Source organism: Erpetoichthys calabaricus, chromosome 2 (genome assembly GCF_900747795.2).
Source record: "Erpetoichthys calabaricus chromosome 2, fErpCal1.3, whole genome shotgun sequence".
Classification (NCBI taxonomy): domain Eukaryota; kingdom Metazoa; phylum Chordata; class Cladistia; order Polypteriformes; family Polypteridae; genus Erpetoichthys; species Erpetoichthys calabaricus.
Window position 1 is genome coordinate 290,828,255 of NC_041395.2, and position 26,747 is coordinate 290,855,001.

At 37.8% G+C, this 26,747-nt stretch overlaps 1 protein-coding gene across 1 annotated transcript; it reads right to left on the reverse strand.

Annotated features, from left to right (window-relative positions):
• Nucleotides 1-7,386: 7,386 nt before the first annotated feature.
• Nucleotides 7,387-17,737, reverse strand: dydc2 (DPY30 domain containing 2). Its single transcript, XM_028792900.2, has 6 exons — nucleotides 17,677-17,737; nucleotides 15,416-15,584; nucleotides 14,021-14,143; nucleotides 12,991-13,107; nucleotides 9,635-9,775; nucleotides 7,387-8,142 (listed from the first exon to the last, which is right to left on the reverse strand). The coding sequence occupies exons 2-6, from the start codon at nucleotides 15,560-15,562 to the stop codon at nucleotides 8,101-8,103; spliced, it is 570 nt and encodes a 189-aa protein (XP_028648733.1). The 5' UTR covers nucleotides 15,563-15,584; nucleotides 17,677-17,737; the 3' UTR covers nucleotides 7,387-8,100.
• Between the last annotated feature and the right edge of the window lie 9,010 nt (nucleotides 17,738-26,747).

Genomic DNA, 26,747 nt, shown 5'->3' on the forward strand with positions numbered 1-26,747 from the left:
GGTACTGATTTGCATTGTGCATGGTGGCCATACCTACAGAAGATTATCTATGCTAATATTACATTCAACCCCATGTGTAAATGCGTACATTTTGACACAATTTTCATTTGTCTTTATAAAAAAGAAGTCCATCAAATTGTAAATTGCTTTTTAAGTTGTACTACATTTTAATTCATTTTTATCAGATCACACACAGTTCACTCAGTGTCTGAATGGCATGCACAGCAGTTCTTTCCATGAGCACATGCTAATTGTGCCAAAATTAAATGAACTCAAATGACCAATCAACATCAAACTATAGGACAAGGGGCGTCGACAGTATGGACAAGAAGGTGGCCAATCACAACTGTATTGTGCCGGCACACTCAGATAGCATAAACGTGTACTTCAGCAGATGAGGTGACCCAGTTTAATGAATGGTGAGAGGGGTAATGAAGGGCTGTACTCGTGTGTTCAGTAGTCTAACGTTGTTTGATGCTAATTATCAGGGCAGATAGTGACCTAAATACCAAATACAGGCAAACACTTGTCCACATCAGGGTGTTCTGGGTGCGCGCCCAGGGGCCTGTGATGGCAAGGGTCCTTTTCACACCTCGCATTCCTCCCCATGTGCATCGAAATCATCCAGGGAGACCCCCGCCACCCAGAGAAGACTCCCAGTGAGGGCCCTTACGTCCGGCCATCATGTTCAGAGCAACCCCCTCCATTATAAAGTAGCGACCCAGGAAGGTGGGGTCTGATTGCCAACCAGGACCCGAGTCCGTTAAGGCTACAAAACTGAGAGAGAAGGAAGAACCGAGAGCACAGCTGGCTGACTTTGTATCAGCATTGGTTTAGTTGTGTGTTGTGCCCCTATTTTGTTTTTCTTTTCATTACAACTGAATGGGGTGACTAGGCTGGTACCCCAACAACAACATTTATTTATATAGCACATTTTCATACAAATAATGTAGCTCAAAGTGCTTTACATGATGAAGAAAGAGAAAAAAGACAAAATAAATAAGAATTAAAATTAGGGAACACTAATTAGCATAGAATAAAAGTAAGGTACGATGGCCAGGGAGGACAGAAAAAACAAAACAAAACACCAGACGGCTGGAGAAAAAAATAAAATCTGCAGGGGTTCCAAAGCCACGAGACCACCCAGCCCCCTCTAGGCATTCTACCAAACATAAATGACCTCAATCAGTCCCCATGGTATTCAGGGTTCTCATGGAAGGACTTGATGATGACGGTCACATGGACTTCTGGCCTTTAATCCATCAATGGAGGGACATCACGGTGCTTTGATCAGGTGGTGGTGGCGCAGATCGTACCGGAAAAAGAACAGAAGAGAAAGTGGGGGTTAGTACTGATTTTGGAGCCACCATGAATAATAATGATAATTAAATGCATATGCAGAATATCAGGATTAAACTAAAATGAAGTTATGAGAAGGCCATGTTAAAGTAATGTGTTTTCAGCAATTTTTTAAAGTGTTCCACTGTATTAGCCTGGCGAATTCCTGTTGGCAGGCTATTCCAGATTTTAGGTGCATAACAGCAGAAGGCCGCCTCACCACTTCTTTTAAGTTTAGCTCTTGGAATTCTAAGCAGACACTCATTTGAAGATCTAAGATTACGATTTGGAGTGTAAGGTGAGAGGCATTCCGAGATATAGGCTGGAGCAAGATTATTTAAGGCTTTATAAGCCATAAGCAGTATTTTAAAGTCAATTCTAAATGACACTGATAACCAATGAAGTGACATCAAAACTGGGGTGATGTGCTCGGATTTTCTTTTCCTAGTTAAGATTCTAGCAGCTGTATTCTGCACTCGTTGCAGTCGATTTACTGTATGTCTTTTTTGGGTGGTCCTGAGAGGAGTGCGTTACAGTAATCTAGTCGACTAAAACAAAAGCGTGAACTAATTTGTCAGCATCTCGCAATGTTATAAGAGGTCTAATTTTATCTATATTTCGTAAGTGAAAAAATGCTGTCCTAGTAATCTGATTAATATGTGATTTAAAATTCAGGTTACAGTCAATAGTTACCCCTAAATTCTTTACCTCCTTCTTGACTTTTAATCCTAATGCATCAAGTTTCCTCATTATATCCATTATTGCCAATCACTAAAATTTCTTCCTGCTCCTGACTGCTTCCTTGTCACACTCTGAATTACTGACTTAGAATGGAGAGATTTCTTGACCGAGGTGCTCTGTCCAAATCAAGTGTAGGCTTTCCAAATCCTGAATATTAGTCCACAAAATGATCACAAAATACTGTAATTTCCATTAAAAATGCACTGAATAGGAAGTGAATGTTAATATTTCAAACAGCTGGGGTTGCGAAAAAGCTCAAATTTCAAAATGGGGTCACAAAGCAAAAAAAAAAAAGCTTAGGAAACTCTGAGTTAAGCTATAAAAAAATAAACAAAACAGCCATCATTGGTATCAGAGACACTAAGAAATGAAGGTCTGTTAACCTCCTGTAGAAGGAAAGACAAATATAAAGACCCCAAATCTGAGCATTGAGTGTTGCCTTACCACAATTAATGTGGACCTTTGAAATATTTTCATGTAGTTTTGTCAGGATTTCTTATAAAGTAATCCTATTATGATGTGCACTCATAGTAGGAAAACAGTCCATACCAACCTGGCACCATGACAGCTTCTGACAAAGTGTATTAACCAACACGCTGTGTGTATCGTCACCCGATTAGATAAAATGCTAGGTGCTCCTATTGTAGTGACATTTGCATGAAAGTTCAATGACTGAAGTCCCTTTTCATTTGCATCCCCCCTAAACCCATGTCCTCAATCGGATTACTGCACACAGGCTCTCAGCCTCTGAGCAAAATGAAAATGACTGGACGCTTTGTTCAGCCATGTTGTCTATTCTGAGGTACAGTTTTGTCTTGATTCATGCATTCTTTTTAATCTGCCACTAATGTGTGAAACAACCCCATCAATTAGGTAGTCACATGCTTGTGGAACTGACAACTAAATGTTTCTAAAAATGAATGAAATACTAAACAAAAATCCCCTCTATCTATTTAATGAACTCACTGTTTCCATTTTTGGACTACATGTCACTGGATGCAAACAGAAATCATACCCGGTTACTTTTGCCCATCTTACATACTATACACACCCACACAGTCAGACACACACAGAGCAGACTGTGACAGGGGACCCCGGAGCTGGGAGGCAGCGATGCCCACCCCTCTGTCAGCTTGCTGCCATATGTTAATTATAACATAGAATTCTCAAAGCAGCTTAGTCCAGTTCACGGATTTGGAGGTCAGAATACATCCTGCAAACTAAGCAGGAGTCGTCCCTGGATGTGGTGCCACGCCATTGTGCTACACACACCTCCAACGTTTACACTTCAGTTAGCCCAATAAGCAGGCTGAATCCAAATATTAATGTCTTTTGTAATAATTTGTAACGATTTTTACTGATGTGCTGAGCTACTGCACACCCGACCTTCCCTGAGGGGATAAATATTACTATTATATAGTGCCTTTATCTATCTATCTATCTATCTATCTATCTATCTATCTATCTATCTATCTATCTATCTATCTATCTATCTATCTATCTATCTATCTATCTATAAACCTGTGGCACAATCCAAGCAGGTCTGACCTAATCTTATTGCCAACCTACAAGCCGGTTATTGACAGAAGCAGCTCTTGACCAGACAGAAGTATGTATGTGTTTTGGGGTGATGTTTATTTATTTAGTTTTTGGGAGTCTGTAAAAATGTAATTTCCCCATGGGGATCTAATCTAATCTAATGATGTCTTTGAGATGTGGCTGGGGCACTGGAGAACCTGAGAAACCTTCACAAGCCAGGACTGCACAAGAGCTTCAAGCCAAGAACACTGAAAGAATACAGACATACAGTACATTTAACAGGAGAGATGCCTTAAAAGATGGATTGTCGCCATGTTGTTTCCTGGCTGTCTCTGGAGCCTGCGTATTCCAAGGTTATGGGACACTTTTCCACAGACTTTGAGATCAGCAGAATCAGTTGAACTGTTCAGGTGTTAACTTGGGACTCATTTGTTCAGACTGGCATTTGGGTAGCGCTGTCAATCTGTGGATGTTTTTGCATTGTCATTGCTGTGTATTTTCTTTGAATATTTCATTTTATTTTAGGTTTTATTGTTCAGTGCTTTGTGACTTTTGCTTGTGATAGGCACTCTCTAAATACATTTTTACCTTTCTTTACTTGTACTAGTGTATCCCTGGGTCTAATGGATTTAAACCCAATTCTTGTCCACTTTCTGTGTGGACTACATTAACATAATATATATTCTCACTCCTCTTCTTAAAGTCAGTTCTTGTTTGTGGGGATGAAGTCTATCAGCAGCACTGGTCACAAGGCAGGGAATCAGCACATGGCACACACAAACTTTGAATCACCAGTTTACCTAATGTGCACGTCTTTGAGAATGCTGGAGGAAAACCATAGTACTCAGAGGAAATCCCATATGTTCTCAAAGATGTCATTAAAGTTAATTTATTTCATCTAAATTTATATATCAGTTGAAATTAAGAAGAAGCACCTTTCAAGATGGAAACTAAGAAGTTCAAGTGTTCTGGGAGCATGGAATGCATTCTTAAGAAACATAGCTAAAACGGAGATCTTGGAACTTTCCAAAATTTCTGGATGTGTGTCTGCGTGGGTTTCCTCCCACAGTACAAAGACATGCAGGTAGGGTGGATTGGCGATTCTAAATTGGCCCTAGTGTGTGCTTGGTGTTTGTGTGTGTCCTGCGGTGGGCTGGCACCCTGCCCAGGATTGGTTCCTGCCTTATGCCCAGTGGTGGCTGGGATTGGCTCCAGCAGACCCCCGTGACCCTGTGTTCGGATTCAGCGGGTTGGAAAATGGATGGATGGATGGTAATATTAGGAAAGCCCATTAGTCATGTGAACGAGCTTGATGAACTGGCCACTGTAAATGGACTAAGAAGGCATTTAGTAAAGCACAGCTACCAGTATGAATAGAATACAAAGATGGAGGCAGTTGCTATCCACTTGGTCTTTGTAATAAAACATTAGCAGTGATCCAGGTACCAACTCAAATAACTGGATCAGTGACCTCCTATCACAGCAGGCAACTGTCTGATGAAAATATGGGTCCAGAATATGAATGAAAGAACAGAAGAAGTTTAGTCGTATTTATATCTGTACTATTAAAGAGTGATTTTAATCAAGAAGCAGCTCTGCACATTCCTTCTCTTGTCGTCATAATCAGCTCAGTAGAAAAGCCTGTTATTTCGTCTTTGAGCTTCTTGTAAATGGATTTTCCTTTATGAGATTTGCATTACAGCACACTATAGAAAGCAAGTTCTCCGAGAGGGTACATATTGCCAGGACTGCAGAAGAAATCACTTTAGTTGCCATGAGCAGGTCTGAAAACAGCTAACAATACCAAAGGAGCTCAACAATTAGTAACTACGGACAGTTCCTGTGAGGAGGAAAAGCTTATGCCACTAACTTCTGGTGGGCTCTGAAGCTGGAAGGGTAACTAAGCCATTCTTGGTACCCTCCCGTTGTTTTCAAGATACCGACAGTCAGAACTGATGTTTTATGATGATTCTTGCTGAATGGTACTGTATAAAATACTGAATGAGGACCACAGTAGTAGTAGAAAGCATTTCCATGTAGTTCACAAGCTGCAACCATGAGACACACACAAACAGGCTGCCACAGGTTTAGCAGCCTCAGCATGCTAGATAAAACCTGCAACAAAGTTTTAGGTCTAGGTAAATAAACAAGGAAGTAAACATAATATCAAAACAGGTCCAACCTTTTATTCTTCCTCCAGCAACTGAATGACCACAAGATTTTTTGGAAAACCCTTGGAGAGCTGAGGCAATCTGCTCCACCTTGGCCAACATGGCCAGTCCCCTGCCAGTAAGTGTGGCACCACTGTGTAGCTAAGTGTATTGACCTAAAATCCATCTTATGCTGCTTTTGTTCTGTTCAATGTTTCATTAAACACCATGTGATGGTGCTTAACATTACGCAGGATTGCTGAGATTTCAGAGTTAATCACGGAAGTCATTTTATCAATTTAAGTGTAAAATGGTGCTTCAAGTAGAACACAGGATAACACAGAGGTTAGCATTGCTGCTTTAAGAAAGAAGTGCAGGCTGGCATTTTTAAGTTGGCACAGCTATGGGTGCATGTGTGAGTGGGCCCAGCAGTGGCCTGGTACTACATCCTGGGCCGCTTCCTGCCCTCCAGACCTCCACAACCAAAATTACATAACATGAGTTTGAGAATGGCATGCTATGATGCTTAAAATGTATTGATGGATAAAGAAGAATATTCTTTAAATAATTAAATCAATTTATCCACATACAATTGATTTTGGGCATCTGCTTACCCCCTCCAACTAACAAATTTGAATGCTTTTAATTAATTAATTTTCCCAAGAGTTGTAATCAGCTTTAATTTTTTATTTTGCATTGCTAATGTCTTGTTTTTTAAGTCATATTTAGAAAAATCAGTTTACTGAACTCCCTGTGTGGAGTTTGCATGTTCTCCCTGTGTCTGTGTGGGTTTCCTCCGGGTGCTCCAGTTTCCTCCCACAGTTCAAAGACATGCAGGTTAGGTGCGTTGGCGATCCTAAATAGTTCCTAGTGTGTGCTTGGTGTGTGTGTGTGTGTGCCCTGTGGTGGGCTGGCGCCCTGCCCGGGAATTCTTCCTGCTTTGCACCCTGTGTTGGCTGGTATTAGCTCCAGCAGAACCCCCTGACCCTGTGTTAGGATATAGCGGCTTGGATAATGACTGACTGACTGACTACTTCTTATGAAGAGCTACATAGAACACAGAGGCAAGTACAAAGCAGAAAACCACCCGAGATGAAATGCTGGTCCACAGCAGTCACAAAAAATGAAAGAAACTAAGACACATTTAGGCATTTTTCTGAAGGTGGTTACTATTTTTAGTCTTATGGTGGGATAAGCTAAAAATCATACCAACAATATTTGGTTAAGGTAGTGAGGAGCTCAAGAACATCTCAGCAGAATGGAGCATAACAATGGAACCACGTCTGCAGGAGACCGTGGGCAGCCAACTGCCCACTAGCCAAGAGAAAGTAAATGAAGTCCTGCGGCGAAGAGAGGAACGCCAGGGCAGTCATTGAGGACTCTGAGCATGAGCAGTACTGTGCTGTACTTGGAGAGCTATAACTTGAGTGGTCAGTCTTAACAGAACAAACTGAAATGCTCACTTACCGTGTTTTTGGTGCCCCCATGTGTACAACAAGGGTACACAGCTAAAGAGGATTTTACATTTTCAAATTCTGCACAAAACCAATTTTAGAAATTTAATTAAACACCCAGACCTGGTTACTGCTGTTGCACTAAATTAGATTATAATTTCAACAGTTTTACAGTTTTTTATTTGAATGAATACAATGAATATTACAAAGAAAGTGAAATCCTGTGCGTACAAATAATTTTAAGTAATCACTTTGGTGGTTTAAATGCTGCAGAATTACACAGTAGGAAAATGATATGCATTTATTTTAATTTATTTTGCATAATTTAGTTCCAACTGTAGCATACAAAGAGATTTTCAAATTAGTTTTTATACATTTTAAAGACTTCATGCTACTTGACACTAATTTTAGCAGATTAATTTTGAATCTTTCTCTTTTGTGGGCACATACTCGCAAATCCCTTGCCAGTGTGCCTAATGGCTTAGAATAATTTGTCTCCCCCATCACAGATACCACTCAAAGTGAACAAAAACAATTACTTTTGGCTGTTATGGACTGAATGACATCCACCAAACTTAATCTGCCTTAATATAGATTTGAATTGTATAAAAAGGAACAAAGCAAAAATACAAACAGCTTGAAGAAAATTCATCACCTGTAATGAGTGTTCTGTTCAAGTTCAGATTATCCTTACACTTCTTGTCCATTTGCCTCACCCCAGAAGGAGCAAATCTCCATTCCTCAGTTCAGCATTTTAAATAAATACAAGGCAACATTTTTAAAGTCACAAAAGTAGAAAAAAAACAAAGTATGAAATTATGAAAGAAACTAGTTGGCAAAATAACACAATTAATTAGAAAGTAATGGTTATTAGTGATTTATTCATTTTTTGCTGCTTCCAAATTGCCCTGAGGTTCCTCCTGAAAGGAAAAAAAAAGAGGCGTTACTTTTGTACAATGACATGAACCAAATTGTTTAGTACTTCACTCTATCAGACCAGATTTATGAAGGAAGCTTTAGTGGGTAACACCAAACTATTATTTATTGATGTACTTGTTTTACACAAGGATGCTGTACTCACTTTATAAAACATGCTTCCCATTGCTTCATTAGTGCAGTTACTTGAGGGAATATATTTCAAATTCTGAAGGAAATTATACATCTGAATACAAATCTAAAATGTGCGATAAATTGTTCAATTTGAACAACTGACTAAATTTGTGGGAAACTTCAGTGTTTGATTGTTGAGTGTTTGAGGGACTATACCAGTCATGTAGATCAATGATTTTGCAAAAATTTGAATTGACATGAATCACGTCATAACAAACAGGACAGGATCACTTACTGAGGTGAGAAGTAATGTGACACAACAGTAGAATTATTCGTTATTATGACCTCTGCCAAGCAAGTGTGTTCTAATTGTTCCAACCCAGAGTGGTAGCTAAAGGTTGTTATGTGTCTGTTTACTTGTCCAGCTCCTATTGGAGTTTACGGGACCCGGGCTTAAGTAACATAGACAGGACCATTTTAAATGAAAATGTGAAAATTAATATCAGACTCTGATCAGTCTGGTAGCAAAGTGGGTTACTGTATACAACTTGGTCCAAAAAAAAAAAAAAAAAAAAGAAAAGAGCTAGTGGCTCTTGAGGTAGGACACATTGATCCCTGATAAAGCTCTAAAATGTAACATTTGATGAGGATGTGTTAATTCCTTCCAAACCAAAATGAGCAATTTTTGTTGACCACAGCGAATCATAAGAGAAGGCTGCTTGATTTAAAGATATATAGAGACACTTGCAAGGTCCTATGCTCCTTCTTTGACCACTCAAGTCCACTGATGAATGGTGTCTGCTGATGATACCTCTGTGTAGCTTCTAGCTGGTGGACCGAACTGTGCACCCCTATTCAAAATTCTGTGTTAAAATAGCATTTGAAGACTCTCGTGTTTGTTGAATTTTAGTCTAATTGATATTAGAGCCATTAGGATTGCTAATGCAGGAATTGTAACTACTGTAGCTCATTTTTTATTCTGAGCTCTTCCCTTGTGATCATCAATTTTGTACCCTTGTTCAGAAACTCTTGTTCCCAAGCAGTCTCCCTGACTGAGGTTTACTTAATTATGTTGATCTGCTAAGCAAATAAATATAAAATATGTTTAAGAAAGCAGTAATTTAGGCGCAGCATGAATTTGCATCAGGGTTCAAATATAAACTGTGTGTTCTTAGAGACTACGATGAAAAGATCCACAACTTGCACATAATGACGCTTAAACAAATAAATGAATAGAGATAAATCAAAAACCAGCTACTCTGATAGAGGCACTTAATTTCAGACCAGTGCCACTTTACGTCCTTGCTGACTGATTCAGTATCCCATAATAAGAATAGCAACTTAATTAAAGTAGGCTTCAACCTTAGGCTCAGTGACTTCCACTGGGGGGTCTTTTGTCTCTTCCTGTTGGTTACTTTCTCCAGGCTGGGTTTGTGCAGGTTTAGATTCTTCTGAAGCACCATGCTGAGGAGCACTTTCATCTTGTCCCACAGGAGGATCTTTCTGTTAACATTTTTTTCAGACAGGAAAACAAAATAGCAAGTCAACATAAATGCAATATGAATTAAAAATGAATTAACTAATTAAAAACATTAATTAATCTGGACATTTGCCAGTTGTCTACATACAGTCTGACTGCAAAGATTATTTACCTGAAAATCATTTTTCTTTTAAATCATAACTTTTAATCCAACTTTGTTGTGTTACAAGAAAATGAGACTAAACAAACAAAAAACAGCTCAGTGTATTCTTACACAGTACCCTGCATGTTAGATGAAGTTAGTGTGTTGCATATATAATAATCAAAAACACAAAAACACTATGTAACACACACACACACATACTGTACGGTATTATGTGTGCTTTTTTGGTGTTTGCCAAATCCACAAGAGGCTACCAATACGACACATGACAGGAGAATGAACCAAAAAGAGAATGGCAAAATATGGCAATGGAAGTGCATGTTCACATGTCAGTGTAAGGCAATGCCTGAGGCCAATAAGCCCTTTAAGTATAATACGTGCTCTACAAGGACAGTGAGAGTGTGAGAAATCAGCAGGAGACCACAGTTCTTGCATGCTGCTACATAGCAGCACATGGTACCTTGCTAGAAAAGAGGGAACATGTGGCCATTTTGAGTGTAAGACTGGAGAGGACTGGCAGGACGACAATTCTTTCCTTTGGGCCAGTTAGCTGGCAGCACTCAATTCCTGACTGGGAAGAGTGGGACTGTGTTTTCCTTTGAAAACAGGTGGCCTACAAGGTGTCTGATAGACTCAGTTCCCCTAAGGTTACCTAATGTCTAGGGGTAAGGAAACACAAGGGGCTGCTAGAGGATGTTTAGCATTGGTACCGCTGTTGAAAAAGTGATTCTGTGGCCTGACCCTGGCTTAACCACATGCAGGGATTTAAAGCTGAATTGAGTCTGTGAAAAAAAGGGTTTGGAGTCAAGAAGAGAATTTGGGGCAAAGTGTCCTTTAGTAACCATTTACCCACAATAGTACTTGGGGTGGCATTCCAGTTACCAGGCTACTCTTTTAAAAGACAGATGCTACAGACCATTCTTCTGTCATGTCTTCACCCTATATCAAAACTTCTTGAGACCATCAAAGCAAACAGTACAGTTTTGTCTCTTCACAGAATTTGTGCTTCTTATGGAGCAATGTAAGAAGTACATTACAATTAAGATAAGGTAGGCTGACAATTTTTTGCTTAATTAAATAAACTAGTTAAAATATTAATTAATTAATTTGATCATGAGAGAGAAAGGTTTGCTGTGTGTTAGTCCAAGATTGAATAACAGTATATTTCCAACATATCTCATAAAACACTATTTTTCCAAAAAATGAAATTGTGGACCTAACTTATGCATCCATTAGATGTCCTTCAAGAAATATTAGAGTCCTGAACACGTTCTTCTTAATGAAACAACTGACAAATAACAGCATTACAGTATGGACCTTTAAACATCTCAACTTGTAAACATTTTTTCCTTTATTTGTGTTGCAGATTTATGGTTATGAATATTTATTTATAATGTGGCAATGTAATTAAAATATTAGCATAATATTAACCACTTCTAATGCTAATGCAATTAAAAATGTGTATCTTTAGCAAAATATCAACCATAAATGTTCAATACGAGATCATACTTAACTTTAGGTTATAAAAAATTGTAAGTCAATGCATTCACTCTTTTTATAAAGGTATCCTAAAGACTAAAAGCAGTGATTTTTCAAACAGGATCCTGGAGATGCAATACAAGAAAATTTCATTCCTAAGCAGTTTCTTAGCCAGCAGTCAATTCTTGCAGAACTCAGATATGCTGTTTACTAACATGACTTTGGCCAGTCTCTTGCTCTACAGCACCAGACATTTCCAGCAGTTTACCTCCGGATAGGTGTGTTTAGGTGTGCATGGATTAGTATGGATCAACTGTTTCATCTCTGATTTGATTTTAAATCTCTCTATTATAATAAAAAAATCCTGGGGCGAGACGTGACTTTTTCAGAGAGATACTTTCATGTCCCACAAGACGAGACTTTGTGCCAAGAGATTTAACCACGCCCGGGGCCGGAAATAAAAGACAAAGAGTAGATGACAAAGTAGAATGCCGTAAAGAATTCAAAAACATTGGCGAGATACACATGCAGAGCAGGTTAGAGATTATGAAAGTACTAAAATTTGAAAGTCTCAAAAAAATGATAGTAAAGATCACATTGGTGCAAACAAACGGAAATTATTACTCGGTGAAATAACTGAACAGCGAAAAGAGCTTGAATATATCGTTCGGATTTAAACTTTAAGTCGGAGACTTGTAGATCGTCTAATTCTTGTTGCCATCAGGGAAAAGTAGTGTTTCTTCCTAATGAAGAGGCGTATCCATGAGAATTAAAAGATTTGTTGTTTGGTGAAAGTGAAATCCACATACGCGAGCAGCAGAGATGCGAAGTGGCTGGTTTCTGAGCAGGGGGTGAAGCCCCCTAGTATTTTATTAAGATGCAAAGGGCTGAAAGTCACTGAGTTAATGGTTCGTCTTCAGATTGCACATACAAGTACAGTATGCCTGCTCAGAGATAATGGGTTGCTGTTTAATGGTAACAGAAGCAAGTAAGGGCTCAAAGTCTCAACAATCAAGTGATATAAAATAAGCAAATAATAACATGCATACAAAATATTTTTGGGCACCTAAAAATCTCATTCTTAAGATTTCTGTAAATGCAAGTTAAGAGCTGTGGCTTGCAGTTTAGAAGGACAGGGGACTCTGTAATTAAGAAATTATTTGGGATTAAAACTGACAGCCAAAGAGGGTTCCCAGAACGCAGTCTAAAAGTAACAGGATTAAAATTCTTCAGGAAAACCCTGACTGAACAATTAACAATATAAATGTTGCATTACTTTTATAAACCATTACTTTTATGGTTTATAACGTGTTACGTGTTGTTGTTTCAGACTGATTTGTTAGTATAATACAGCCCATTATATAAAGGACAGATATAACTTCATTTTCAGGACATTTATCCGCTTAAATCTGAAAGGTTACATTAGTAACAAGATTATGATTTTTTACTGCATGCTTCATTATGTACTTTCCTACATACCTGATGGTGACTATAAAATAACAGGCCGCTGTAGGACTGCAAACTGCTGAAGTATAAAATGAATGTAACCACTAGAAGAGCAGCATTAAGAGTGAAGTACAAACATGTTGCACATACCACAGGAGCAGAAATGCTTTCATCGCCTTCTTGTACAGATGGAAGGCTTGGAGCCCCAGATTTCTCTGCCAGTTCTCCCAGAGGTGCTTCCGAAGCTGCCAAATGTTCTTCTTCTTCCTAATGATAATAGCATCATTTTATGTGGCCATGTGGGTAAATTTAAAAATGATTAACACATCTGTTAAAATGTCATAAAGTTGTCATTAGTGATGCAAGTTTAAAGATTTTTATTTACCAACAACAGCTATATGAAGCTTCCACAGTTCATCCCAGCATGAATTACATTTTTAAACTTTTTTTCAAGCTGTCATATATTTGGGGGAGGTGCAATGGTCTCTAATTGATAAATAACAAGTAACACCTTTAGTTTAATAACTAACAATTATAAATATGTTTTAATTGACTGAATGAAATGAAAAAGTAAACTTTAGATGGATGGAGGGCTTCACCCAATCCAATATACAGATTTATTTGAGAGTGTTGAGCTACTGTCTGGTGCAACCTTAGAGCACCTTGAATGAATTTGCCTCTTGTGACATAACATGGGAGTAGCACGGAATGTTTGCTTCTCTGACAATCATTTTTTCTTCAAATAATCTATTCTACAATTCACTAACTGTAAATGAATTACCAAAGAAGCTGTCATTCAGTCCAGCAGCCTGACACACCAGGTAATAACCCACCTTAAAAGGGGGGCTGGTATGTCACAGGGTGCCCATAAGCATAGTAATACGCTTACACAAGCTGCAGCACATTCATTCAATTTAGTACCCCAAAACACATGACCACAAGGTTTGAATTTTGGGAGGAACCTAGCATGTCCTCAAAGAAACTCATGTGCACACAAGGAGAACATGCAAACTGCATACAGATGGTAACCCAGCCTAGAGGTGAAAGTGAACTTAAATATGGCAAATCAACAATGCTTCCCACTTTGCCCTGTGCCTCCCATCTTTCACATTGACTGTCATTATCTGAAGAAGGACAGAAAATGAGGGATTATCTACTGTATTTGTCTTCAGCTGCTCACTTTAAGATGCTGTTGGAGTGCCTTCGATAACCTCTCCTCTTCTTCTTTCATTTTTTGCTGAAGCTCTGCTTCTTGCTTTGCTTTCTCTATTTCTTGTTCCAGCAGGGCCTGCTGAATTTTTTTCTGAAACAGACAGAAATCACTTAAATTTAATGAAAGAAGTGTGAAATAAGAATATATCCCTCTTATAAAAATAATAATCTTCTTATAAACTGGTTAACATAATGAAATATGAGAAGAATACAATAAAATAAAACTTTTAATAGTACTGAAAGTGAATGCATCAAAGGCAAGATATGCTTAAAATTTAAATGCTGAAGGCCTAAAAAATGTGAGGACATGGCCATGTGGCTTGCTCTGTAAAAGGATTATGAGGCTCATTAATGATGCACTAATATGAAAAGGAGTCTACAGATGGCGAACATAACCCCTGTTCATGGTAAATGACAAATATGGGAGGTAATGAAGTGTAAACTTACTGTAGTTTGTTACTTGGGACATTGAGTACGTAAGATGTCGATGGAGATGCAGACTTTGCAGTGTATGGGCCGTGCTATACATAAAAGATGTTTCAGGATCATCCCCTCGGTTTTGACTACTACATTCACCTTTATTCTATCAAAGACATTTTAAAAATTGAAGGTGGTTTGTGTGGAGTATGGGAGGACAATATGGCTGATGAAAGCAGGGCTTGAAGAAAAATCATAAAAAAATCATAATCATAAAAAAATCATAAAAGATGAATGATTAGGAAGTTATAAAGAGACTTCATGACGTGACCAAGTTAGAGTTGATGAGTTTGTCTGGCGGTGATTATTATTTATTGATTTAAACCGGCTGAGATGTGCTGGGCATAAGGAGAAGGAGGCACAGAGTGACTGGGCAAAGCAGAGGGCACTGAGGGGGGTGAACAACAACAACAACAGCATTTATTTATATAGCACATTTTCATACAAAAAATAGCTCAAAGTGCTTTACATAATGAAGAAAAGAAAAATAAAAGACAAAGTAAGAATCAAAATAAGACAACATTAATTAACATAGAATAAGAGTAAGGTCCGATGGCCAGGGAGGACAGAAAAAACAAAAAAAAAAAACTCCAGACAGCTGGAGAAAAAAAAAAAATCTGCAGGGGTTCCAGACCACGAGACCACCCAGTCCCCTCTGAAGGACTGGAGACAAAGGCAGGGCAGGCTGGGAAGATGTAGAGACCTCAAGAGAGCAACTCTCACCTACAAGGAAGCCTAAGATAGAGCAAGGCAGAGAAGTGAGTTTCTGGGAAGCAAACTGTGAAATTAGTAGGGGTAAAATATTGTACATTTTACAGCTTAAAAGTTTAAATAGGAGCATACATTTTCAATATAAAGGTTCTTATCACATTTTAAACAATAATACCTTTTCTCTGTATTCCAGATTTTCTTTGTATTTATAAATCCAGTGTGCAAGATATTCAATGGGATCCCGGGGTCTTTTTCTGGATACTTCTGCTAATCCCTCCACAAGACATTTTCCAAGAGTATTCATTAAATATTCTGAGTCCATTCTTCCTGGCAATTGTTTTTAACTGATGAAAAAATCATATTAAAATAAATATAAATAACTAAAGTGCAAGTATTGTGATCTCTTAGTGATTTCTGCTTTCCAATTATTTAAATTTGTTTTAAATTTGTTTCATTATCTGTTATTTAAGTAGAAAATAAAAAGCAACAAATTGAAACAAACAACTCTTTTAAAACAATAAATACAGGATATTACTGTTTATGTTTCAAAATCATGATTTTAATTATTAAATCACTTATTCTTGGTAAGCACTGCACTTTTCTCCCATAAATTGATACATTTTTTGTGTAATGAAGACATGCAAAAATATTCAGAACAGAACTGGGGACTTTTAAAAATGACTTCTGAATATATAGTTGTTATATATTCACTATATATACACAAATACACACATATACATATATATATATACACATATATATATGTGTGTGTCCTTTATCAATCATTGACCACTCAATCTATTCAATGTGTATGCCCTCTTATCTATGTGTTGTATCTATCCATTTACCCACAAACAAACAAGGGGAAAAAAGACATTCTGACAATGAACAAAATTTAAATGTTTCTTATACATACTCTATGTCCACCTATTTCTTTATACTTACATCATACTGCATTAAAATTTTAATACTGTCAATTTACAATTTCAAATGTTTTGATGAAAAATTCACAGCATTGTTTTATTCTTTAATATATATTAATTGGTTGAAGTACCCTAAAATTTCAAAATGCACAAGTGTTCTAATTTTACATTTACACGTCATTTACATTCTTGCCATAAGCAGGTACTGTCAATGTCCTGTAGATGTGAGAATTGTAAATTCAGAAATAAACACTAAGGTGCTAATATTCTGCATAACACTGCTGAAACAGAAACTTCAGATATGTATGGTGCAACTACCTCATTTGTTTGGGCAAAATGAAAATTTTTCTATCTCACAAATATTTAAATTGGAAACAAACTACTTCTGCAAACAACAAAAGAATTATGGTCTTTTAATTGTTTTTGACTAACAATGGATACGGTACGATATCTGCATACAAATAAAAAGTTAAAATGTGATTTTTTTATTTTCTAATTTAGTTTTATACAAACGCCGAAGTTATGACGCACATTCGGAATGTGTATGCTTTAGGCATCCTTAGTTAAAACCTGTTTAAAAGGGCTTTGACATGTGAGCTCTACGCTGAAAACCGAAAATAATAATGATAGTTAAAACATAGTAAGACGACTTTTATCTCGTACATACATGAGATTGACTAAAACATTACATTTTCAAAATCCAGATTACTTATTCATAGAAATAACATTTTTGAATAATCGTAGTAAAGAAACAGACACATTATGCAAAGATTTTTACATTAGCCGTGGAATATGTTTTGTTTTCACTGATGTAAATGGAGCCAGACAGGAATCACCACACTATAAGGTGATAAAGACAATTGAGAAGCTCAAATCAACTGCGCGAGTTTTATTAACTTCACTTCCCAGCATGCCTTTCACGCTTTACAATGACGTCGACAGAAACAAATCTGGGTTCACATATATGGATACTGTATGTATGTACTTTTTGTAAATAAGAATAAAATAACCTTATTAAATAAATTCAATGCATCATTCTATTTATTCCAGCTCAATAAGCGACAGGACGTCTTTCCCATATCATTTTTAAAAAATGCAGTCCTTCACGAGGTGATGTTCATTTGCATTCACGAATTACTCAATTTCTTAATTAGATGCGAGACTTTGCTCAGATTACAGACTTTGGTTTCTGTGACGAGATAACTGGTGTCGTAATTGTAACATATTATCCAAAATATTCCCATCCACCCATCCATTTTCCAACCCGCTCAATCTGAACATCAAAACTGATATCTGTGTTTTAATTACTGTACTCAGAACTCACATATTAATATAAACGATACTTTGAATAAAAAATCCTCAGTTTCCGCCTGAATTGTCTTCAAAAATAATCTAGAAAAATAATATATTATCTTAATGTGCTGTAAATGTCGTGTGAGATATTCCACACAATTGACATACAATGTCAAAATACTGTATTTCGTTATTTGTTACCACATCGTACGAAACCAACCTGACTTTCTTTGGCTTCGGTGTTCATGCACAGCGTCCGGAAGCGCTCTGTCATCTCCATGACAACAGTGCAACTTCCGGTTGAAACAAAGACTAGTCTGTACAAATGTAAGGTTCCGCAGTGCAAACAGGACTTGGATTAAACGGGTTGGAAAAAGTTATGTTATTCTTTAGACAAGGCAACATAGTTAAATAATTTTGTAAATATTACCTGAAACACAGTAGGTGTTAAAATGGATCGTTTTGTTTATTTTTTAAAAATATTGCCACTGACTTAAAAATATGATGTGCAACAGATAATAAGTACTTTATTAGGAATATTAATATTTTCAGGAAAGACAAAAAACGAACCGTTACATACAATTATTATTATATTTTCACCATTTATGCTGAAAATAATGCTTTATATGTAATAAAGCTCTGTATTTATATATTGCAGCCCAATGTTGGTCATACAAATGCCTTGAGCATAAGAAAGGTGCTATATAAATAAAATGCATTATTATTATTATTATTATTATTATTATTATTATGTAAGGATTCATGGTGGTCTTTTGGCTCTACACCTTGACTGCTTTGCCACACTTCCTGTCTACATGTGTACAGACACATTAAGAGCTGCGTTGATGAACGTATACCTGAAGAGCCACTGTTTTATTTTTTCTGTTGATGTCATTTGGTGTATACGGGCCACTCTTACATGTTTTCTACCAGTCTGTAGTCAGCAGTGCAAAATTCTATATGGGGGAATGGCCTTAGTGCTGGTGATGCCAACAGACTAAATAAATCGATTAAAAAGGCTGGTTCAAACTTGGGAGTCAGGCTGGACTTACTGGAGGAAGTGGTTGAGCAGACGGTCACTCAGAGTGCTGCTGACTATTCTGGACAATGGCTCTCACGCACTGTAGGAGGTTTTGGCTAAACAGAGGAGCACAGTTACTAACAGACTGAATTAACTGCTTTGCTCCAAGGAGGACTATGTGAGGTCATTTCTAACCTCTACCATCAAACTCTGTATTGAGCTACCCATAACTGAGGAGGTATTGAATGGTACTAAGCTGATCTAGCAGACGTCTTAACTGACAATGAAACCATCTGCAATATGCTGGGCCAATGACTGACATCCTGTAGTGTGAAATAGTAACTAAGAAGTCTGTGCAATTCTAATCACTTTACACTTAGTGAACACCTACACTTTGATCATCTACTAATAGGTCATTCGTGTTATATGTGTATTTGTGTCTTTTCTGTCTGCTGCTGTAACCTCACAATTTCCTTTGGAATTAATAAAGTATGATCTATCTATCTATCTATCTATCTATCTATCTATCTATCTATCTATCTATCTATCTATCTATCTATCTATCTATCTATCTATCTATCTATCTATCTATCTATCTATCTATCTATCTATCTATCTATCTATCTATCTATCTATCTACTGTATCTATCTATCTATCTGTCTTTTAAATACTTACAATTATTAAGCAAAAGCATGCAAATATTTTTTTGCAATAGTGGGTAAAAGCCTACATGGGCCACAGTTTAATTAAATACATGACATTGTTGGCTAAGTGACCTTCCGTCTGCCTATGACTGGAAGCACATTAATTCAATTTCTCAGTCAAAAATTATGCTAACTGTTCTAGTATCTTTAGGTGAATGGCAGGAGATGCACCAGCAAGTAAATGTTAAACACTAAGAAAAAAATGGTGCGATCAACATCTAGGAAAAGCTTGGGTTGCTGCTGGAAGAGGTGTTGTTGAGGCCAGCAAGGGGCGCTTGCCCTGTGGTGTGTGTGTGTATCCCAATGCCCCAGTACAGAGATGAGGACACTGTGCTGTAAAAATGGCACTGCCCTTCAGATGAGAAGTAAAACTGAGGTCCAAGGGAATCCTTCTTAAAGTATAGGGCATTTTCTGATATCCTAACTAAATTGCCCACCACAGCCTGGTCATTCTTGCCCACTAATCCCCCCATTTCCCTAATTGTCTTTCTCTCTCAGCTCTTCTTAAACTGTTAGCTAATGTGTGCAGAGCTTACTGGCACATGAATGGCTACCGTTACATCATCCAGGTGGACGCTGCACTTGATGGAGGTTGAAGTGGCTCCCCACTGTCTATGTAAAGCACTCTGAGTAGTGAGTAAAGCGCTATATACATGTAAATAATATTAAGATGTAATTTGGTGCCTAAGGACTATATGAGAAAAGCGGACATCATGAAATCATAGTTGAATAGTTCACTTTGTTATATAGTTAATTTCCTTAATTGACAGCACGGTATATTTCTCAAGTTCCTTGAACCCCTTTGGCAAAAATATGACATTTATGTATCATGTATTTAAACAGGTTTAAAATGCACTTGAAGGTATGGCCTATGAATTTTAAAATTATGCCAGTTAATTCACAGATACGCCCAGACAGAGTCAATGGTTCACTAGAGGCACACTACATTTATTATTCTTTAAATATAGCATTTACATGGTGTTTCAGCTATCCTTCCATCAACTTATTTTCTGATTTTTTTTTTAATTGTATTACAGGGCTGCAACAATCAGTATCACTGCACTCACTCAGTCACTCATCCAGAGTCACATTAGAGTCACCAATTCACCTAACCTGCATATCGATGGGACGTAGCAGAAGGCCCACACCGCCGACACAGGGAGAGCCTGCACGCTCCACACAGACAAGGAGAGGGCTGGAAGTCAGTCAAACTCAAACCTCTGAAGCTTTTACGTAGTGTGGTAACCACTGTGCCGCCTGAAGGGGTGTGCCACCTTAGGCAATAACATTGAGTTCATCACTCCTTCAGAGGGGCACATTAAAATAAAGCAACAGTTCACAGGCAATAATGTTCATATTAATAATAAACTACAAGAATATTTTCATGGGGAGTGCTTTGGCATTGGTATCTCTTTGAATCCTTTAGTCATTTTACATCAATAAAATGAAATGCTTAGCCAATCAAATGATGTTCTTGAGTGTCTGTAAATACAGCCTTCTTGTGATGTTCCTGTCAGTCTCTTGCATGATGGATGCTCTCCAAGTGAGTACCAACCTCTCAGATGCAGATTTTTTTTCCCCAAAATGTCAGCATTTTAAGGGAATGTTATCACGGGATGTTCATGTCTTTTATTATCTGGCTTTATAGTTCTATATTATTTACTACTTTCTGTCCTTTAGTGCCAATTTTTATGTACTTTGAAGTGCACAGACAGTTGAGTTTCTGATGAGTTTATAAAAATAAAAAAATCTATTCATTTTCTAAAAACGTAATTTTCTAAACCAAGAATAAATCTGGGTCACAGCAGACACTAATCTTAGACAGGATGCCAGGCCATCAATGGGCCAAATTAGGATCATCAGTGAGCCCAACCTGCATGTCTTTGAAACATAGGAGAACCTGAATAAGCCCACAAAAACATTGGGAGAACACACAGTACATCATCCTGGGAACTGAACTCAGGTCAGAGGAACTGTGACACAACAGGGCCGTCTCATCAGGAAAACCCAAAGGCAATCCCTCACTTTGCACAAGTATTGTTCATGGTCTGAATGATCTCCTTTCTTGTTCAGGTCAGGTCAGGTCAGGTTGGGAAGCATACACTGGCACAGCGCACTGCACCCACTACATGACGAAACACCTCAGGATCCTAGTTGGCAACCCCCCAGATAGACACGTGGTCCAGTCCCAACCCCTGAAATGACCATCTATCTGCCACAGCCAGGTGTTACGTGGGCATCCCTTAGCCTGGTCCAACTGCTCGGGTCCCCAACAATGAGGATCCTGTGAGCCAGACCAGCCTCTGGGAATTGCGCCACATGGCCGTACTGCCGTAACTGACCCTCCCTCACAAGGCAGGTAATGTGCCTCAATCGGGACTCCATGAGCAACCGCTCTTCGACACAAAGTCAAACACTTTCTTGTTGTTTGCTTTTAAATGGTCCTTCAGATTCAATGCTGTAGCCAGCAAATTCAATTTTAAAACATCATCTATCAGTCCATCCACCCATTTTCTACTCAAGTTTGTAGAGAGCCTCTGCCTTTCCTGGAAACCGGCATGAAGCACCAAAGTCCATGAAGTATGAAGCATGGAGCCCACCTTATGACACATACCTTTTTCAATCTACAGTAAATGCCTACCAAGCTTATCAAAACAGAATATGGCTGCATCTACTGTATGGCTTAAGGACTCGGTAGGTACTGTAAATGAAGGAATAGAAAGAATTAATACATATTATCATTCTTTAATTTAATATTATTTATTGTATCAGTATGCTGCTGCTGGAGAATGTGAATTTCCCATTGGGATTAATAAAGTATCTATCTATCTATCTATCTATCTATCTATCTATCTATCTATCTATCTATCTATCTATCTATCTATCTATCTATCTATCTATCTATCTATCTATCTATCTATCTATCTATCTATCTATGTGGAAGAAAAATTAGACCTTGGGGTCACATAGTCATAAAGTGTTTTGATGTGCTTTCCATATTAAAATATAGCATTCATCAGGAAAATAGCTAAAAGTCAAGTGAACAATGGAGACTAAGATGTAAAACACAAAATGTACTGAAAGACGACTAAGAAGTCAGCAGATTGGACAGCTGTCACATACACAGAAATTTCAAGGGTAATGTCTAAGCCTAACGACATAGGAAGAACAGGAGTTTAACAAAATAGACTTTCTAAGTTATCTGATGTGTAAATCAACAAACCAACCACAGTAAAATGTGAGCCTTGAACACACTGTATGTAAATTCAATAGTTTATAAAATGAACCTCTGCCCTTTGTTTGTGTGACCGTTCTCGTCACGCTGTACCGGAGTGCTGTCAGAGATGCTCCCTCCTCAGCTTGGTGCTGCAGGTGTAATAAACAACGCAGATGGACAAGCTTTTCTGTGCCTGATTACTGACTCAAAGGTTTTATCAGACTTGTCTTATTAGAGGATAAGTTTCTTTCTTTAATTAAGATGTTGATTTCTACCACATATACCATTCACAACCCCCCATGCTATTTACTTCTTTCAAATAGTCTGGGGGATTTAGTATTTTGCTTTGCTGCATTTGTATCGTGTTTGTTTGATTAATCTGAAAAGGATAATGACAATGTATTGTAGTAACTAATGTAATATGAAGAAATCATTTAACCCCCAAACTATAATGAATAGATGTATGGAGTTATTTTTTTCACTAAGTAAAGGTCAGTCATTTTCTAACCCACTTAGTCATGAACAGGGTTGTGGTGAGTGTTGGAGGCTTTCCCAGCTAGCATAGGACACAAGGCGGGAACAAACCCTGGGCAGTTACTCCATGTGGACATGGTGAGAACATGCAAGCTCCTTGCAGGAATGCAAACCCCAGTCTCCTTGTCCGAGTGCTACAACTGTGCCAAGGTTTGTTTGTAATAGTTCCGAAGTGTTCTCCTCTTCCTGTAGGATGTGTTATTTGTTGACCCTACTACAAGTTGACCTTTACTCCTCAGCGGTGTTTCACATTATTTTTAATACCTTATGCTTTCCAAGACTGATATGTTATCATACTCCCAGCGAACTCACATTTTGCAATAATGTACCTGTGGAAATGGCAAAACATTTTACTCTGTGCTTGGTTAAATGGAATGCTCTGTCCTGTGGGGCTCCATGTATTCTGAACAGAAGAAAATGTCAAATGCTGCCAAAGCAATAAATACAAACAAAATGATATAACCTAATTTAGTGAAACATAGGGAGAAGTCAAACAAAATGACAAAGGTGTTATTTTGCTTGACTTCTCACTACATTCATAATGGCTAACACAGTACCACACCCTAGTACAACGTTTCTCAACCTTTAAGTATTTGTGACCTGAGTTTTCATAACAGTTTTACTTGTGCCCCCCTAACATTTTTTTGAAACCCTAATAAAATTTATTCCTATATTTTTTGCTGCCGATACACTGCTACAAGTTTAAAATTTCCCTACGAATAGCGAAATGACGCCACATATGGCAACATTCGCGCCCCCTTTTTTGTTACTTCGGGGTGCATCCCACAGTTTGAGAACCGCTGCCCTAGTACGACAGTGAAACGCATACAAATAAAACATCAGTTGCCACACACGTGCACATGGGGATAATCGTTCTAGCTCAGCTAAGGTAAGCCATTACACTCCAAGATGAGACGCAGTGCTGTTGCTGTCTCTTCACTTTCACATGCACCCAATGAGAACACCTAAACCCACCCATGGCACCCAGAGCAGGCCTGCCCCTTGCAGTTGGGACTCCATAAAGCCAGACAGTCCCAAAAGGTGGTGTCTCTTTTTGTGACCAAGTCTCACGACACACAGAGCTCCAGCGTGAGTCCTTGTGAATATGCTTCAGGAGGAGAATCTTTTGTTTTGCGCTGTGCTTTGTTCATTAAACTACCTGCTTGGTACCCCAATACTTATTGGTGGAATCCTTGTGGTCCATCTGCTTGGTCACACAGTATTACATACATTAAGATCACAACTCTATTGTTGATCTCCAACAACTTACAACTGACCAAAAATATATTTAGACATCTGGTTCATGGATCTCATGACCTGTAAATGACTTTTGTGAAATCTGCTATTGTTAGGAGTCTGTTCCATGTATACATGCTTTTGAATTTGCAGTGACACTCATTTTCTTTCTTTTTTTTTCTTTTTTAAAAAAATTCCCAGTTTCTAATACAACATTTCATTCACTTATGCTTGCTAACCTCTCTTATCAAATTTGCTACAGCATGTAAGACTTTCATACATAATAATGAGGGCATATTTAGGTGATGAATTAGTCCTCCAAAGCCCGAACAAATTTTAATAAAACTATTCTTCTCTTCATTTTTTAGAAATTAAAAAAAAAGTTTTATTATGCAGCTTTGATGTTATAAAGTCTCTTTGGGTTTATTTCATTAAAAGCAGGATTATGGTCTGTTACCTGGTGCAGAATTATCTAGCTGCAGCAGTAATTTCCCATGGGCTGTCACAGATCAGCGGTGCTTACTAAGTACCAACAGGATCCAGGAAATCCTGGCATGTGGCTCCCTCTGCCACATTTGGTAAAGAGTGAAGGCAGGAACCAACTGCATACAAGTTCTCTCAGATACCTGTCCTACCAGGGGTTTATTCATGGTTTAGTCATAAGCACTGACAGAGTAGACACCCCCAAAGGGTCCCACAGCAGACCTTCACAATGCCAGCCACAAATATATGTATCTATTTATTGAAAATTGAAAAAAATATGAATTTTTAAGCAAAACAAATTGAGAAATTGGTGTGTTGCATCGCGTGACGTTACAGGCAACAGACAGAAGGGCGCAGTAAGACCAGAAATTTGCACAAGTTAGTGAGTAGACAACACAAAGTTCCAACATGATAAGAAAAAGAAAATATCTAAATGCTGCTCAAAGCAAGCAATTGGCTCAACAAGCCACTGATTGCCAAACTGTACCAAAGATAACATCACCATTTAAATCATGAGAGTAAGATGGAACTCGCAAAATGGTACTGGTGTAATGAACGTCAGAGCATATTATTATACTGCAAGTATGTGACGTGAATCAAGTATCTCTGTTAGTGTGACAGAAAAGGCTTCTGCTCCTTGTCCTCCTTGCCCAGCTCTTCCCATTTCAGTCAACCACAAGGGTGCTAATAAGGATGTGCCAAGTGACCTGCCAGCCCCAGGTAAAGACAACAACATGACATTTTTGAATAGAAATACCTAAATGATAACACTGGAGTCTCAAAATGTCTCACTATTATTATATTAACTCCAGAGAAGTTTTCATTGAATTGCAACAAATTGGCCAGTCATAGCTTGGGTTTAATCTGATTTGTCCAAAAAAACATTTGTTTGAATAGTGTCTGACTTCAATGTAGAGGTGGGAGAGTTTGAAATACAGCAGAACACTCATGTAGTGTATTTCTAGGAACCTACAAGGAAAAAAAGTGTTAAATGCAGAAAACTGTCAATTATTATCTCATTAGTACAGGTCAGGGTTCAGTGTGTTTAGGGTTTTTACTTAATATTTTCATGATAATTAATTTTATGATAATTGGTTATGATCCAGTTTGAATTGACCTAATCTGGCCTATTTAATTTGTGTAATTATTAGTTATTTTTGTTATTTCAGATTGATATTCCTTTTCATGAACGCTGCAGTGTTGCTTGTAGCAGCTTCACCGTTGTTAAACAATCAGTGTTAAATCAGGTCTGACATCAATTGCTGCATGAAGTGTACAATCTTGAGTTTGAATTTTGAAACCAGAGAAAGGCTATGGTTACACTACACCTGAATTCCCATTTTTTCATTCATATGTGAGACATATCTCATATTTTTGATTCTGATATATATATATATATATATATATATATATATATATATATATATATATATATATATATATATATATCTGATTAGCAAAAAGCAATACGGAAATAAAATCAACAGCTCTGATCGTTTGCTTCCTGTTTCTCTTCGCTGTCATCACAAGTTTTCGATTTGCAGACATCCCACACTGAAATGATGTGAAGTAGAGCAGCAACCAGCGTCTGTCTGACTAAATTGTTTTATTCATAATAGTTTTGGATCAATAACCAAGTTCTTTTAAGCTTACCAAAAAAATATGAGAATAAGCTACGCAAATGTAGACTTAAAGGACTTGTGCTCCTTTAGTTAGAGATTTTGAATGTCAACAGCAGCATCCAAAAAAAGTTAAGTGTGTTAAAACAACTGGGCTTCTACTGTAAATGCTTTTTTCAGGGTGTGTGCCACATTTCTGCTATTGCGGGGGGGGCCACAAATTTTGCACTACACAATAGGTGTAGCAGTTGTGTTGTGTTTCCTTTCGCAGCTATGTAGCTAAGTCTGGTTCCTGTTTTGTTTCTACTATATCTTTCCTGAAAAAAACCACGAAATGCATCAACACAGCTATCTTCTGCTCTGTGCATGGAAGAGTCTTTGATGGGCAATTCATGAACAATTCATTCTTTTTGAACGATTCTTTTCAGTGAGCCGTACAAATCAATTTGAGAGCACAAACAAATCAATTCAGATTC